Raw genomic sequence first — 17,629 nt, forward strand, 5'->3', positions numbered from 1 at the left:
TACTTTGATGCTGACAGGCTTACCAGATGAATACAAGCCCATGATTATGTTGCTTGAGAGCTCAGGCAGCAAGTTAAAAACAGAGGACCAAGATGCTATAATTGCAATAAATAAGGTCATTTTGCTAAACTATGTAAACAACCAAAGAAGTTAGCGAATAAAGGAGAAGGTTTCCCAGTAACTGTTAAACAAAATGTGAGTGATAAATAGCTAATAGACTCAGGAGCATCTTTGCACATGACTTGCAAGATGACTGGTTGTATAATGTCACTGAGCCAACTGTGAAAAGTGTTACTGTGGCAAACAGAGAGCCATTAACTGTAAAAGGAGTTGGATGTGTGGACATTCAAATAAATCAGAAAGATAAAATACAAGTTAAAAATGTACTGTTTGTTCCTGGTTTAGCTGCCAATCTCCTTTCAGTCAGCACAATCGTGAAGAATGGGCATAATGTTATATTTTATGACAAGGGATGTGACATTCAGAATGCTAAAGGAGAGGTTATCTGTAATGCAGTATTGAAAAATAACCTATATGTTATGAACATAAGTGGAGAAGAGGTTCATCTGACTTCAAGTGCTGTGAATTCTAATGACACTTATATGTGGCATCTGCGAATGGGACACTTGAATTTTTCAGACATTAAGAAAGTGCCAAATTGTGTTGAAGGTTTGTCTTTGACTTTAGACAAAGGTAATGTGATCACATGTATTCATTGTTGCTCGGTTGCCATTTAAAAATGTAGGTTTAAGAGTAGTAAGACCACTTGAACTAATACATTCTGATTTATGTGACCCTATGAAAAATATTTCATATGCAGGTAAGAAATATTTTATAACTTTCATTGATGACTACACATGAATGGTACATGTGTACTTTCTTAAAGATAAAATGAGTGTACTTGATACGTTCAAAGATTTCAAGTCAAAAGTAGAGAATGAATTGAATTGTAAAATTAAAAAGTTACGCACAGATAATGGTAAAGAGTACTGTAATAACAATTTTGAGAAATTTTTAACTAATCATGGTATAATTCATCAGACATCTACTCCGAACACTCCAGAGCACAATGGCTTGGCAGAACGAATGAACAGAACACTAGTAGAGAGAGCAAGGTGTATGTTGTTTTATGCCAACCTGGAGAAGAAACTATGGGCTGAAGCTTTGGCAACTGCTACGTATATTGTAAATAGATCTCCTACAAAGGCTTTGGAAGGTAAAACACCGAATGAACTGTGGAAAGGTAAAAAACCCAATTTATCTCATTTAAAGATTTTTGGCTCTGTTGCTATGGTACATGTACCAAAAGAAAAACGTCAAAAATGGGATAGACAGGTCTATGATAGTAATGTAACTGTTCGATCACTCCATACACGTGACAAACAGCACAGTGATAATAATGAAAATCATATGTGTTTCTCTACTGAACTGACCGACCCACAGACAGTTGAGGAAGCTTTGACTTCACTACTGGCTAACAAATGGAAAAAGGCTATGGATGAGGAATATACTTCTCTGATGAAAAACAATACGTGGAATTTAACAGATCTTTGTCCAGGAAAAAAGGGCTTTACCTAGCAAATGGATATTTAAAACAAAAACAAACCAGAGTGGAAATGTTGTACGTTACAAAGCAAGACTTGTTATAAAAGGCTATGAACAGAAAAAGGGCATTGACTACGAAGAAACATACTCACCAGTTGTCAGGTACACAACAATTCGTTTTATATTTGCCTTAGCAGCTAAATATCAGCTACAGATTGATCAGATGGATGAAGTGTCAGCCTTTCTTCAAGGAGAATTGAAGGCGCTTTTTGATATGAAAGATATTGGTCCAGCAAGTCAATGTGTGGGTTTACACATTAAGAGAGAAAAAGAAAAAGTAATTATTGATCAAGAAAAATATATAACTGAAATTTTGACTCATTTCAGAATGTCAGACTGCAAACCTGTGAAAACTCCATTTGAAATTGGTATGAAATTCATGAATTTTGGTTTCTAATTGCAAAAGAGAGTCTCTTGTGATAATATTTTTTTTTTGTTTTCGAAAAAAAAGTCTATAGTAAATTTGTATTCAAATAAAACTAGTATTTGATATTATTTCATTCAAACATTCTATGTTAGATAAATCAAAAGCAAAAACGAATACAGTTACATAGCAATGTTGCCTAGCTTATATTTTTTCATTAACATTCTCGCCAAAATTATATTCTTCATCTTTGTTTAGATCAATTGTGGAGAATATTGTCAATTAACCAAATTGAGTGAGAACTAGAGCCAGATTCTCATTTGTTTTTAATAATATTACGATATATAAATAAATATTTTTGAAACGTAACATGCATCCAGATAATAAACAAATAAATTGTAAAATTTGACAACATTAAGGTTTACTATAAGTTGGCTTCAATTATATTCAAACATGTCATCTGGGTTCATCTTATTTATTCGTCCAAGGTCAAAGTAAACCAAAGTTCCAAACAAAAGAAATTCGGAATTCATTATAATGACAGGAACGGAATTTGTATCTAGTTGTAAAACTTACTTATGTTTAAGTTTTATACGTGAAGATTATGTGAATACAGTTTAAGTAATGAAGTAAATATTGATTGAAAATGTATATATTTTTTAAATTTGGATTCTTATAGTAGGTATGTACAATTATTTCTCACATTTTCTACACCTTTAACTAAGTAATTTGATATTGCATGTCGTATTCTTCCATCTGATTTTGCCATCATAATCATCATCTTATTGATGTCAGAGTTTTGAACTTAATATACCTATACTTACTTGTGTATTTGAAAATGCTCACGTACACACCACAATGTTTTATGTTGATGAATATGACTTAAACAAGCTAAATGCTTTTAAGATGTTTGCAAGTATTTGAATATCTTTTTTATTAAGAAGTATATGCACTACACCAATATTGGAAGTAGTTTACTAATAATTTATTTTTAGGTAAAGGAGCGTGATTTCTAATTTACAAAAATGGCCTCTAATAAAAAAGAATTGTACATACTCTTAACATATTCACCAATTCCACTATGGTAGCTTGATCTGAACTGGGCCTGGAAGTTTGTATTGTAATGTCTGTTAATGTCCAGTTACAACAAAAGAATTAGATTATTGAAGTAGCAACTAGAGAACCGCATCCACCCGGTTTTGAAGATTTTTGCAGTGATTTTATCATTTAGGTAAAATTTTTTGAAATTTGATAAAACAATCCCCAACAACACTTTTTTTTTAAATATTTACCTATATATAATGATTGATTTAATAGAAGCGTTTGGATGGATTCACATGGGGACCTTTAGTAGCTTTGGAGTACTTAACTTATGGAATTGCAAGATAAAGATCATTCAAATCACAGACCACACCAGGCGGGAAAGTAGATCCAAAAAGAAGGCAGTTTTTTTCATCATTGTTCAGTACATTACAAATCGTAGTTATCTGTCTTTATCACACTTACTACAAAACGTTTGTAGAGGCCCTTTTGTATTTACAGAAATCTTTCGAAAGTTACATGCACTTGGATTCTATTTGTGGGTTTGTGTGGTTTCAATAATCATCATTCACCGGAAAATGAGATTTTGTATTGTGTGCGGTAATTCTGAAGACGACGTAAAGCATTTATTTTGCTTTCCCCGTAGCACAGACAGGTAAACAGAAAATTTATTATCTTGTTGTGTAAGTACCCATACGTTTATGCATGTTAGATGAATGTTTGGTTTTTTATTACTGAGGTTTCCTTACTGCAAAGATTAAAATCGAGCTGTACCAGATGAAACTAAAAAACAGGTTGCTATTTTACAATGTACAATAATTACATGTGTGTTACAGGTCGCAAATATGGCAGGAAGCTATGGGAATGAAATATAGACCACTATGTGGCCATGTTAGAATCTGCAATGAGCATTTCACAAAAGATAGATTTGTGCCGTGTACCTCAGTTTTACGTTTGAAAGCTGATGCAGTGCCCACAATTCTGGAAGTCCAGAAGGACCATGTTATGAAGGTTGTATTTTAATATTAATTAGGTTTGTATTTTACAATGAAAATAATAATTTTAGGGACTCGACCAGATAGCAAATAAAAAAGTAAACATTATATCCCAATATATAATAAAGCCAGAACCACAGGTACTGAATTATACATATTATTCTAGATGATTTGCTTTTATCTTGCTTTATGCAATAAAACATAACTTAGGTGTTAATTGAAATTCAATTTCTTAGACTCTTTTGGATACCAAATCATTAAGTAATGCAAACAGTGAAGTTACTGAACATGAGAAAACAAATTCCTCGCAGTCACCATCCCAACGGACTGTCACACCAATTTCAAGTACAGTTAGATGTAGAAGGACTCTTTTTAAGGACGTTGAAGGCTTGTGTTCAACACAGATAACACCAAGAAAGCAAAAGTTGATGGTTATTGTGAAGAGGAAGCAGGGTCGCATAAGAAAATTACAAAAAGTTTGCAAACAAAAAGGGAAAAGGATTAAAACTTTGGAAAATATAGCAATGAATAATTGTTTCAAAGGTAAACAACAAGTAATTATAATTTGTATTTACTTCTAAACTAATAATTTTTTTCCTTGCAGGCATGCCATCTACCATATCTAACTTTATGATGTCTCGGATTCGTTGTGCCAAGCGCTCGCCACATGGAAGACGGTGGACACTGGATGACAAAATAATGTCTTTAGCGATTTATAAACGAAGCCCAAAATGCTATGCTTTATTAGAACGTCTCTTAGTACTTCCATCAAGAAGAACACTTTTTTCATTACTGCAGAGCATTCCTTTCGATGTGGGAATTAATGAACGCCTTTTCCTTCATCTAGGGCACTGCCTTCAACGATTTGATGAAAAGGATCGTTTTTGCACGCTGGCCTTTGATGAGATGGCAATAAGGGAATTTGCCGAGCATGGAAACAACCTCTTGCCTATTACTTTACAGCCAACGGCGTTTCTGCACAGAAATTGCAGTGTGTACTGAGAGAGGTGTTAGATGCTGCGAGTAAGGCTCACATTCCCATAGTGGCCACCATTTGTGACATGGGCACTGCTAACGTGAGAGCTATAAAAGACATGGGATCAGACATTAATAATCCTTACTTTGTGCACAATGAATTGAAAATATTTACCATATTTGATGTGCCACATCTATTGAAATGTTTTCGGAAATATAATATTTTGCTTCCCACTGTAACCTTTGCTACTCAACAACAATTAATGCAAGCCAGGTGGTCAGATATAAAAATTGCTTATGAGCAAGACAAGAAAAATCCACTGATCTTTCGCAGTCTACATAAGTTGAAAGATTTTTATTTATATCCAGTAGGCCAAACAGCTATGAAAGTTAAAGTTGCTGCACAAACCTTGAGCCGAACAGTGTCTGTATATTTATATAATTTAGTGCAACAAAGTAAGTGGCTCTTTCATAATTATTAATAACTAATTAATTATTTTTATTGTTTTAGACATTTTGCCACCACGATCATTAGCTACTGCAACCTTTATTCAAGAAATGGATGAGTTATTTGACAGCCTAAATGCTTCAGCTAGAGTTGCACCTGATGGCAAGCCGTTTAAATGCATCGTTTCCGAAGAATCAGGCCACACTTCGTTTTGGGAAGATGCATTCAGATACATACCTTGAGAGCCACCACTGAACTGTGGAAATTTCTAAAAAGGCAAGGGTTCAAAACTTTGAAAACAAAATGTATAAATCAGGATGGACTTGAAAACCTTTTTGGAAATATTCGTGCAGGCTGTGGTTCTAATGAAAATCCTACTGTGACACAGTTTATCGGGTCTCTGAAAACACAAATTATTAATGGACTCACAAATCAGGATTTGAAGGGAACAAATTGCGAGGAAGATGAATTAACTCTTTTAAGTAATTTACGTTCCTTGTTAGAACCTGCTGCTGGTGTTTCAGAATCCGTTGAAAGTATGAACGAATCAAGTATTGAAATTGCAGGCACTTCACTAAGTAATTACAGCAACTCTAGTGCATTTGCTGTTGACATTGCAAATGCTGTAGAAATTGGTTCTCTTCAGACATTATCGGTTGCTTATGTCCGCGGTTTTATAATTAAAAAACTATTTTCAAACTTTGTTTGCGATAGATGCAGTTACATCTTGAGCTCAGATGACACTGAGCCATGTAATCAATTTATTTCCAGTAAGGAATTCTCAAATTCTAAGAATAAATTGTTTTATCCTTCTAAACAGTTTGTTATTGCGGTTGGTATTGGTATTACAGTTTTAGAGAATAAGCTACCGATTATTTGTGAAAAGAATAACCTACAAGATGTAGCAACAAATTTGCTTAACCAAGAAATTGATTTCTCATTTATTACTTGTGAGGAACATTTTTATTTTTTGAAAGATTTTTTACTTAAAAGTATATGTAGAATCGGAATCCCATGGTACTGTACAAGACTTGTCCGAAATTTAAGATCTGAAGCCAGCCGGCAAATGTCAGCACGCACAAAAAGAAAAATTTTGCATAAATAATAACAATACCATTTAATGTCTACTTCTTGGAAAATTCATACACCTACAGTACCATCAAATTCTGATTCATTGGGTCCACATTTACAAACAACTTTGTCCTCTTGCATAACGTTTTGTTTCAGTTTTCTTGGAATCCCTATGATCTAATGTTACTAGTTCTCATTCAGTCTGTGTTTGTTATGAAAAGATGTGGCATAGCATTATTATTATTATTGTGAATCTTTGTTGTACTTATGCAAATACAATTTGACAAAGCTCAATTTTTGTTTCAATTATTTTTCTACATGTTTAAAAACATTTTAAATTAAATTTTAATTCAAAATTAAAAATCCCGCTATTCGTCGGCCAAGAGCGCCACCTAGGTACGTTTTATATCGCGATGAGAGAGAAGAACAACAACTGTTTCTCTCGTCTGCCACTTCCAGATTATTGAGTTGCGTGTCTGGTGTGGTCTGTGATTCAAATGAACTGTGGTATTTCTGCACAATAAATATGTGATAGAAAAGATCCTCGTATTGTTCTGATCCATCTTACTTGTTTTATTCATATATCTGAGGTAAGAAAATAAAATATTGATTAATTTTTGTTTGGTTAAATTCTTTAAAGAAACTCTACCCCAATTGTGAAGAATAAGTAACTTGTAGTTTACAATGAATTGATGAAATATTTCTCTAAATATCAATACTTTCCGATAAATTTACTCTTACTAAAAATAATTTGTAGTTGCTCAATAATATTAGATATTAAATCATATAATTTGTCAAGTATTTTAGATGACTTCCTTTGAAAATCTCAAACTAGTCTGAAAAAAATAACTAGCAATGTCATGTTTTCATCATTATTTCAAATTATTGTCTTACCAGTTTTTAAATAAAAACTTTCAAGTCACTCACCATTTCATCACTTTAATCACTTTGTACGAATTCAACACTATATCTGCCAATGAAACTGAATGATTAATGAAGAATTTTCTTGAAAAGTCCTGTATGCATATGACATGGTTGAGTGTAAATTTAGCTTAGCGAATATATTGTAATGCAACTTAATGGTTTATTGTACTCCATGTCAAAGGTATTTTAGAGTTGTTGAATATTCAAGAAACATGTTTGTTTGAATTGGGTGAGGTAACGCCGTTTCTACTGACACATACCCACACACTTATGTTTTATTTTTTTAACTCCTCAACAACCAGTTGAAAGTATGTTGTTATCAAATCAATCTAATAGAAGCAAAAACTTTGAGAGAACGATAGGGGAACAGTATTCTATTCCTTAATAACATATATAGCTGTCATAAAAATTCCCGATCTCATTTTTTATATTGCTGACTTGCTATACTATTATGACAAAAACTTTTTGTAAATTACTCACATCCAATCCAATTTTACTTTGAAAATTTTTGAATTGTTAAACAAGATATTTTCTAAAACGACTCATTTCATTAATAATTCACTTTATTTTCTTCCATTTTTCTGATTTTCATGTATCTTTTTATTTTAACTTATGCAAGAAGTTATCACTTCATAACTTTCACAGTATGTAATGTATCTTAAATATTCATATTATTATAACAATTTATGCGTTTAAAAAAAAGTAAAGGTGATAGGAAGCTTTTGTTTTTTTATAAACATCGCTAGAGTGTAGATTTTTTAATGATATATAATTTGTTTCGATATCTTTTTGCATGATTTTGCGAAATTTATCAATGCAAAGGTGTGTGTGTGTGTGTGTGTCAGCTCCGACGCACGACTGGAGTTTACTCCTTAAGTTCGATAGTCTAACCAGACGCAAAAAGAGTTTATTTAACTTAAAAAAGATTGATACTGTATAAAAGGGTAAATTTGTTAATTAATGAAAATAATATACATATATAAATATATATTTATTCAATTTATTCATTTCATATACATTTATTATAACTAATCGACGAAATATTTTACATTAAATTTTTTACAATAGTCAATTTCAGATGTGCATAAATATATCATTAGGAATGTTGATAAATTATGTAATTATTATTATCAGAAACATTGCTCTATCAGAAACAATATCTAAATTCAGTTCAGATTTTAAAAATTTTATTAATGTCAATCCACCATCTTTGTTAAAATCGCCACTCAGTACTGTTGTTAATATTTAAAAATTATTTATAAAATAAATCATAATAACGTGGAAGAATTTATAGACATCGACAAAAAAATTAATTTTTGGTTAGGTTAGAAATTTTCTATTTCATTATCTAATTTTATGTGTTGTTTACAAATATATATTTATATGAACTACATCGATAATTATTAAAATATTTAATAAATACAAATTGCACAAGCTCATACATAAAATACATGAATTATAACGTACCTTGCAACCACGTGTTTGTTAGATGTTCCGGCAATATCATCTACACCTCTTTCTGCCATAGTTATTTGAAAATATTTTCAGTTCACTTTAGCGGAACACAATGATAAAAATTAAAACTTCACAATAACGATATTAATTATTGACATTTATAATAAAAACAGCAATGACACTGACAAATTAGAAAGTTGCGCATCATAGGGTGCGCACCAAAAACGTAACGAGGTCATTCATCGATAGATTTTACTCCTCACATTTTTCTCATACCGGGCCCCTTATATATGCAAATCGATTCTTAAGGAGTAAACTCCAAAAATATGGAATTTGATCCATTTGGTCGAAAGATACAAAAAACTACAGGAAGAGGTGATTCAACTGTTTTTGGTATTTGTAATAACTGCAAATCATCAATGGATTATTTCTTGAAGGAAATACTAGCTATGATTACTCAGACTGACTTAGAATAACTTCCAAATTCAGTGGTAGTCCTCCCAGTAGTGTCAGTCCTCGAAAATATCGATACAGTTTATGACAACAAAACAACAATGAATGGAATGGCGACACTCTGGTTTTCCCAGACCTAAGGAGTTTCGTGTCCAAAAATGTGCAGGAAAAGTTCTTGCTCCAATTTTTTGGGATTGCCATGGAGTAATCATGTTTGATTTTTTTAATAAGGGTAGAACAATAACTGGAGATTACTATTAAACATTACTGACAACTCAACTGAAAAAAAGTTCAATAGGTCGTAAATTTTCTCCCAACGAAGAGGTAATAAAAGGTGTGGAGGTCTAGTTGCGTAATAAAATATTTTGACATTGAAATTTTGTTTGGTTCTATAGTAGGCTAAGAATTTTTCAATACATCCTCGTATCACCACAAAACTGCATAACGCAATAAATAACTAAAGGAATTTCTTGGTTGTCTAGGGTTCTTATCTGCTTAAAACGCCGGTTAGAAAGAAAATACTGTTATTACAGAATTTATGCCTCGCCGTAGGATGGAGTAGAGCAATAATCTCGATCCTACATTGGGCCATCCTTCTCAGAATCCGCCTCGGATTCGTCTCTTTCATAGCTGACCCATGGATTTATATATTCAGCGCATGTTGTCGTTCGATTGGGTCCCTCGTGATCTCCATTTTAACAACGTCATATCTATCATTTTCTTTAACCTTAACAATTTTGTGACGATCTAAAAATTTTCTCTTCAATTTTGGATTAGATATATATACTTCAAAGGGTGTGGTACTTATGCTTCGCTGATAGGTCGTATTCGAGGCAGTCTGTACTTTGTCAACGTATTTGTACCACTTTCCTGGCTCTACCAAACTGAGTTTTGTTAAGACTGGTATAAGGATCCTATTTACCCTTTCCACTTGTCCATTACCTCGTGGGACTCCACAAGTTGTTAACGCATGTTTAATATTTTCTTCTCGGCAATATGATTCGAATTTTTCAGAACGGAACGCGGATCCTCTGTCAGATATTATCCTTGACGGGATTCCAAATATTTTACGCTGACAACATATCACTTCGTTCGTCATGGTTGATTTTAGGATGAAGCATTCCTTCTTTCTTTCGTACAGGACGAGGTGATATATTTTACGCTATTTTTCAAGACAACATGTCACTTCTTTCGTCGTGGTTTATTTTGTTGGGTAAAACCACACAAATTTAGAAAAGTCATCAACTACCACAAAAATGTGCTGATATTTTTTTTTTCACTTCATTGGTCCTAATTGGTCGACATAATACGTCTCTAGCTGACCTTCTAGCTTTTGTATAGGATGAAGCATTCATTCTTTCTTTCCTTCCTTTTTATTCCATAATATACAAGGTATACAGTTATTTTTAATCGTTTCTATTTTGTCTTTTAGTCTTGGTATGTAAAATTCCTTGTTTACTACTCCTTGTGTTTTTTTCTTTCAAAAATTTCCTATCTCGTGGACTTTTATTATTATTTTTTAAGTCTGCATATTCTTTGGAATTGCACTTTTTCTTTTCTATTTCTAGTCCATATTCTGAAGCTGTCTTTAAAACAAGTTTTAGTCTTTCTATCCCCTCCTCTTCGTTCGCACTCAAGATGATAACATGTAGTAGTAGGAGAGCCTACGATTCTAAATGGGGATTTAATCGAGCGTCATAGAGACCTATTAGGTTGCAAAGCTTAGATGAAAAAAAGAAAAAAATGTTATATAATATATACCTTTTTATCGGTGGGGAAAGCGGCTATAGATTTTTAAATATGTAATGCAAAAAAAATTGGCCATTTTGAAATACTCAAGCGCGTCAAATTAAGATATATGTTGTTCATCTTTGCGTTCTAGACGTGCTGTCTCATAATCTGAAGATTATCTAAAGGGATTCGCCTAATCTCATAAAAAAAAAAATTTTTTTCAATTTTTAAAATTTTTCTTTTTCTTGCGGAAATCGTCAGATTATATATTTTTCGTTATCCTTGAATTATTTCCTTCAAAATAAAAAAAAAATTTGGCTACGCTCGAGAATGTCGAGATGACGTTTTTTTTACAACTTTGCTGCCTTCCCCTTTCTTTACGTCACTCTCAAATTGTCAGATTAGTGGAAAATACACTTTTTAGCATGTAATTAACTCACCCTACCTTAATCTGACGCGCTCGAGAATTCCTAATGATCAATTTTTTTTTACTAAACTGATCGCTTACACACACACACATTTTCCCTTGAGACGAGCCCGTCTCTCTAGGCATCCACCCCCGGATAAATCCACGAGTGGGTGCGAAGAAGAACATTCCTACCACCCCCTGTCAATTCCGACAGGTCCTCATCCTCTTTCACGTCGCAGTTTCGCGTGTAGAATCCCTCCTCTCCCCTTAGGTCTATGGGAGATTCTGGGATGTCTTATCTTTTTATTAAAGAGATTAGCCTGTTGGCTATACACTCTTGGCTTCTTGTTCTGGACGTCTTCGTGTGTGTGTGTGTTTCGCGGCCTCGGGTAAACCTTTTCCGACCTACAAACGGTCGGAAAGATCTAATCCGAGTGGTCCTTCGCCTTCTCTATAGCTGTCCCCGATGTATAACTCTACATTTCCTTGTGAAATGCAGAATTACCGTGTCGGGGGGTGTCCTCTTTTGGTTTATTTTTGTTGGGCAATGAGTGTTGCTATGAGTATCTGCATATTTTGCAACATACTCAGTAGATCCGGTGTTTTTTCTTCTGTCTTTGTTGTTTTCTTCGCAACTTGTGCGTAAGTGCGTCCTGTTTGCGTGGTGTTTCTTGCTTGGTTGTTCTCCGTCTTTTTCGGGTGTTTCGGGCACCCCTTGTAGTTTGCGGGGTGTTCTCCTCCGCAGTTCTTGCAATTCGGTTTTTCCGTCTTGCTGAGCGTGCATTCCGCCGCTCTATGCGCTCCCGCGCATCTCACGCAGTGCACGTCCATGTTGCACGTGCTTTGTCCGTGATGGAATCCCTGACACCTGTAACATTGTACAGGTCCGTCGTGCCTTTTTTGTTCTACCACACTTATTTTTGTGTGGCAGAGGTATCTCAACTTCTTATAAGTTGGTTCTTCTTTCGGTTCTATTACTACCATGTATATAGGTAGTAGTTTTCGTGTGTTGTCCTGATTTCTTTGTGTACGGCTTGTCAACTGCCATACTTTCTTCGGTCTAAGTCCATTTTCATCTTGTTAAAGTCGTCCTTAGTCGCCGTCGTTATTTTGCCCGTGTGTATTCCCATTTTATACTGGGCATCGATTTTTCTTTGCACTAGCTGTTTGCGTAGTGCTGTCCACATCAGTGGGGTTTTTAGGATAATCGGAGGTGGTCTTCTCTCCGGTTTTGTCTGTTTCCTTTGTTCATCACGTTTTATTTTTTTCAATTCTTCTTGGACTTGTTTGTCCGTTGATATTTCTTCTTCTTCATCTGAGGATTGTTTATCTGCTTTCTTTCTTTTTTTTTCTTCTTTACTTCCGTGAAGTCTCCTTCCATAGGGCAGTCTTCGATTTGTGTTGATTCTTTTATTTTTTCTTGAGTTTTCAACTCATCTATTTGGGTTAGCTTCTTTCTTAATTCTTCTACCAATGTGTCGTTTTCGTCATCCAGTACTTTATTTTTGATCTCTAAGTACTCAATTTGCCTGTCTTTATCGATTATCGTTTGTTCGTATTTTTTCATTTTCTCCTCGAGGGATTTGACTTGTTGTCCCAGCGCTTCATAATCAGCTTTTTGCTGAATTATGATTTTGGATAATTCAGTTTTCTCCTTATTCTTGGAGTTTTTAGGCTCCATGCCTGTTGCTCTCTGTCCCGGTTTTCCTATTTTGATTTGGTATCTAAAGTTACCTAAAAGAAAAGTTTAAGCCGTACTGATAAGTACGGCTGTTTCGAAAAACGGATAATTCCGCACAATCAAATTTGTGTTGACAAACACAATTCTTTCATGCAGAAATGTTTTTTAGCATTATAAATAAAAGGCTGTGTCAAGGCACCTGCTGAAAAGAAAAAAGGAAAGTTTTATCAGTGTCTCACCTGACTACCTGAGTCCGCTTTCACTTCACTTCACTGTCACACCTGTGTACTCGTCGAAATCTCGGAGTCTACCCCTTACTGTTCTGACTGATCGCTTATCCTTCACGGGCGGCCTTATATATGGGGCTCATATTTGGTGGAGGTACTTAACCGGATACAAGGTATCGCCCTGTATATTAATCTGCCGCGCTTTAGTAAATCCCGAAATCCCCGCTTGGGCTCCCCTACTATAGTATATAACGTACATTCTAGCAGTCAACTCCCTGAAGAAATGAGCGATGAATCGTTGGAAAACTGCTGTACTACTACACATTCCAAATGGACATTTCATAACCTCGTACTGACCAATCGGCGTTACAAAAGAAGTATATTTTGTGCTGCTTGCTTCAACAGGTACATGAAAAAATCCATTTTTCAATTCAAGGGTGCTGAATATCCTTGCTCTCTGTGAGCTGTTTAGGACATCTTCAATAAGGGGAAGTGGAAATCTATCGCGTATTATATTTTTATTTAATTTCCGATAATCGCAACAAATTCTGGTTCGGCCATACTTTTTTCTTACTAGTACAATAGGACTAGCGAAATCCGAACAACTCGGTTTGATTATTCCATCTTTTAACCATTCCTCTATCTGTCTATCTACTTCTTTTTCGGGTGCCGATAGTCTTCTTAGTCGCTCATAAATCGGTTCTTCGCTTTTCAGTACAATTTTCACCACAATATTCGTTGTCTTCACTGGTTTGTAGTTTTCTATTAATTTATTCACTTCCTCCCTCAAAAACCACGTCGAGCCTAACGAGTTCTCCTCGGTTCGCCGTCATAAGAAAAACAAATGTAAAACTTTTATAATTTTGCGTTTTGCATGCGTAATGTTGTGACCAATTCTACCTACAGAACTTAACGTTGTCATGATTAAAATAGAAGATTTATTCTAAGCAAAATATATAAATTTTGAAAAAAAAAATAGAAGAAAATAATTCTTTGTCTTTCGTTTATTAAAACTTAATCCTCTACCTTTCTACTTAGAAGACATATATGCTATATAAAAAAATATCTCGTTTTTACAGCAAAAGAAAAAACAAAATTATCATCTGGACTTTGAATAATAAAAGGAATATGAACAGTGTAGTCTTCTTTAAATTAGCAGGTTTGTCGTAACACTTTATTTTACAATGTTCGGCTATTGCGTACAGCTCTAATGATCAATTTAACAACGGAAAGTCTATTAGAAGAAGAGCAATCACAAAGTGAATGTAGTGGAAAAGCCAGTCCTTCATCAAGTGGTTTTGAGGATAACTTTGCGAATGAAGAGGTAAGATGAAAATACCAATTTTAAATATAGTAATTTCTAAATTTGTCTGTAGGAAAATGTTGCATCTGGTGATCTGATAGAAAAAACCAATCGCAATCAACAGAATATAAGGATACAGAAAAAAATTAAAAAGTAGCAGAATAAATAATAAATAAAATTAGTGATTCTAGAACTACTAAGAATATTGACAATACTCCATCTATTAGTATAACAACCAATAATATGAGTAGTTCAATTGATTCTCCGCCAAATTGGACATTGATCGCTGATTCTTCACAACTGCAACCAGATTTTGTGAAATTAGGATAAAACAATTGGATTATCTATGGAAACTCTAGTTCGAAATACAATTGGATTAGATAATGTTTGCCAAAAGCTCCGGGATTAGAATGTTCCATGACTTTGTTCAATAACCGTCGATCAAATCCGGGTATTTAAATTTCCATAGATAGTGAACATTCATATCATTATATTTGTAATTTGGATTGTAAATAAAGTGAATTCGACTAATATTTTGGATTGATTGATGTCTTATACCTAGTTATTTTCAAACTAAAACTATTTAGATGATGTTTCTGTTTGCTATTGAATACGAGAATTGTTCAGAAAATGGGAAAGTTTTGAAATTAAGAAAAGTTACTTCACATACTGACGCTAAATATCCATAGGCTTCCTCAAGGTTTTTGCCAACAAAAACCGATTCGTAGATTGTACCTCAATTAAGCTTATTCCAATTATTAAATGATGGTTTCATGTTGTGTCCAAAACGTAACATATAGAAGATGAAATTATAGATGCAACTGGGAGTTGTTTCGGCCAAGGAAATTTAACAGTATATCTAGCTTCAGAATTCACGCTGAAGTAAATCGAATCGAAAAGAGTATAGAGTTTTTCACAATAATGGCAGATTAAAATAAATGGATGGAATAATTAAGAAAGTCTAAACCAGAATTTCCAAGATGTAACCTCTTGCAGTATACAGCAACTTTCCATATCTCCGATTGAAGCCGTTTTGACCTTAATGAAACAACTTCCTGCACTCCCCGCTCTTCTAGAAGCTCTTGATAGTTCAACGGAAGATAGAGGAAGTAATGTTTGTGCTTTCCTGCACTCTATTCTGTCGTAAGAGTTCTCATTCGATGTCTTAGTTCTGTCTGAGAAACTTGGAATAACCTTACCTTAAATTCCAAGCAGAGTACATGGATATGCACAAAGCTTCTCAACTCAGATACAGAGAATTCAGGAAAAACGAGTCAACAGTTGTCCACACTTTTATCCGTTAAATCCACAACTTTTCTTGAAATAGGGTGTTCAGTAAAAATTGAAAATCAAGTACTCGTCTGCTCCCGATTTTTCCAGGTTGGTTCTCACATTTTCCCAGTCGAACTTTCGTCAATTTACTATCAATCTTCTATTATGATGAATATTAATTTTAGAAAATACAAGTATATTACAACAACCAAATTTTTATAGTTTAAGTAATTCTTCGCTCACTGCTGTTTTTCTTTTCTATTCTTTTTACGATACGCAACAATATTCTACCCTAATTGTGGCGGAAAAAAATGTTGAGAATCTTATCGGCTTGATAGTTGAATAATGAATTTAGTCATATTTATGAAATTTTTGTGCCAAATGGAATTGGGCATCAAATTGACGGAAATGGGCATAAAAATGATTGGATCTGCGGTCAACGTACTAATCATGGAATTACTCATATTTATGACGCTTTAAGACAATATAATTTAATTTTTTTGGAAATTTATTTAAATTTAAAAAATTGGATTTTTTCAACAAACTTTATTGAGAAAATTAACAAATTTTTATCAAAACTTAGAACGGAAATTTGAATTCCGACAGAAAATTTTTTTAAAAATCACGACACCGCCACTCAAAAGAATCTTTCTGCTATTCTCCTTATACTTAGTCCTCCTTCTATTCTTCTACTTCTTGCTTCTCCTCTTCTTCTTCTTTTTCGTAGTTTTCGTTTGATTGGATTGCACAGTGACAAATTGACATATGTAAAAGAAGCATTAAGAAAACGAATACCAATACTGACAACTCCACATCAGATAATACTTCGAATAGAAATAGAAAACAAAATGGGGAAAGTGAATCGAATAATAAAGATGAATATTTAAATACAATAATTATATGTAAAAACTTTTTGCTATTCTGTGTGATGAAATGGGAAGTGATCACAAAGCATTCCTGCTTCATTGTGAAGTACGGTGGCTATCAAGAGATAAAGTGCTGTCAAGATTGTTCAAGCTTCTAGAGGAATTATTATTGTTTTTGTTGGAAAATCACAATAGGTCAGAAATTTTTCTTTTTGATTTCCTTATTTCCTGTTCCTTGTTGTCCTCAATATTATTTCACACTTCTCACTTTATTGTTTCTTGTTCTTTGTTTTCAACATCATTTTCCTCATCTTGGCTCTACTTCACATTACTTTCATCTTGTTTTGACTTCTGGTTTCTTCATTATCTTTTAATATCCTAGTTATTATTTTTATATCATGTATTTCAATTTTATTCCAGAGCCGATATCCATTCGAGTATGCTATCACCTGAAGTTTTTTATTTTTCTTGTCAAATTTTGAGGTTTTTTTCTAAATGTTTGGCATAAGCATCTGAGCCAAATACACTTAGATTACTTAGTGTCCATGGTTTACCCTCAATCCACTATTCCATTAAGTTATGGAAAGTTTGCTGAAGTATAATCAATAATAGTACCTCATTTTTTCATATATTCTTTCATTAGTTTACTCGTATATTCTCCATCATGTCTGATCTTACTTAAAGAACTTTTGTAGCAAATTTAGTTTCAACCCTTTTTATGTATTCTATTATCCAGTCTGAGACTTAACTTTTGTGTTCCAGTGAAAATATTATAACAATCTGAAGAAAGCATCCATCAAAATGTATGT

The 17,629-nt window shown here is 33.6% G+C and overlaps 2 protein-coding genes across 2 annotated transcripts; both read left to right on the plus strand.

Annotated features, from left to right (window-relative positions):
* Positions 1 to 3,390: 3,390 nt before the first annotated feature.
* On the plus strand, positions 3,391 to 5,007 carry LOC130902934 (uncharacterized). The gene is made up of 5 exons (XM_057815223.1): positions 3,391 to 3,665; positions 3,847 to 4,021; positions 4,077 to 4,145; positions 4,242 to 4,548; positions 4,610 to 5,007. Exons 1-5 carry the CDS (start codon positions 3,589 to 3,591, stop codon positions 5,005 to 5,007), a joined length of 1,026 nt encoding a protein of 341 aa, XP_057671206.1. The 5' UTR covers positions 3,391 to 3,588.
* LOC130902990 (uncharacterized) lies at positions 4,968 to 6,519 on the plus strand. The gene is made up of 2 exons (XM_057815276.1): positions 4,968 to 5,436; positions 5,492 to 6,519. Exons 1-2 carry the CDS (start codon positions 5,067 to 5,069, stop codon positions 5,668 to 5,670), a joined length of 549 nt encoding a protein of 182 aa, XP_057671259.1. The 5' UTR covers positions 4,968 to 5,066; the 3' UTR covers positions 5,671 to 6,519.
* The last annotated feature ends 11,110 nt before the right edge of the window (positions 6,520 to 17,629 follow it).

This window comes from Diorhabda carinulata, chromosome Y, assembly GCF_026250575.1.
Source record: "Diorhabda carinulata isolate Delta chromosome Y, icDioCari1.1, whole genome shotgun sequence".
Classification (NCBI taxonomy): Eukaryota; Metazoa; Arthropoda; class Insecta; order Coleoptera; family Chrysomelidae; genus Diorhabda; species Diorhabda carinulata.

Bases quoted from the DNA above. Each gene is read 5' to 3' on its own strand.
- LOC130902934 (XM_057815223.1), top strand. From the start codon at position 3,589: ATGAGATTTTGTATTGTGTGCGGTAATTCTGAAGACGACGTAAAGCAT. The intron at 4,022-4,076 runs GTTGTATTTTAA...TAATAATTTTAG, and splicing joins AGAAGGACCATGTTATGAAG to GGACTCGACCAGATAGCAAA. The intron at 4,549-4,609 runs GTAAACAACAAG...TTTTCCTTGCAG, and splicing joins AATGAATAATTGTTTCAAAG to GCATGCCATCTACCATATCT.
- LOC130902990 (XM_057815276.1), top strand. From the start codon at position 5,067: ATGGGCACTGCTAACGTGAGAGCTATAAAAGACATGGGATCAGACATT. The intron at 5,437-5,491 runs GTAAGTGGCTCT...TTATTGTTTTAG, and splicing joins ATATAATTTAGTGCAACAAA to ACATTTTGCCACCACGATCA.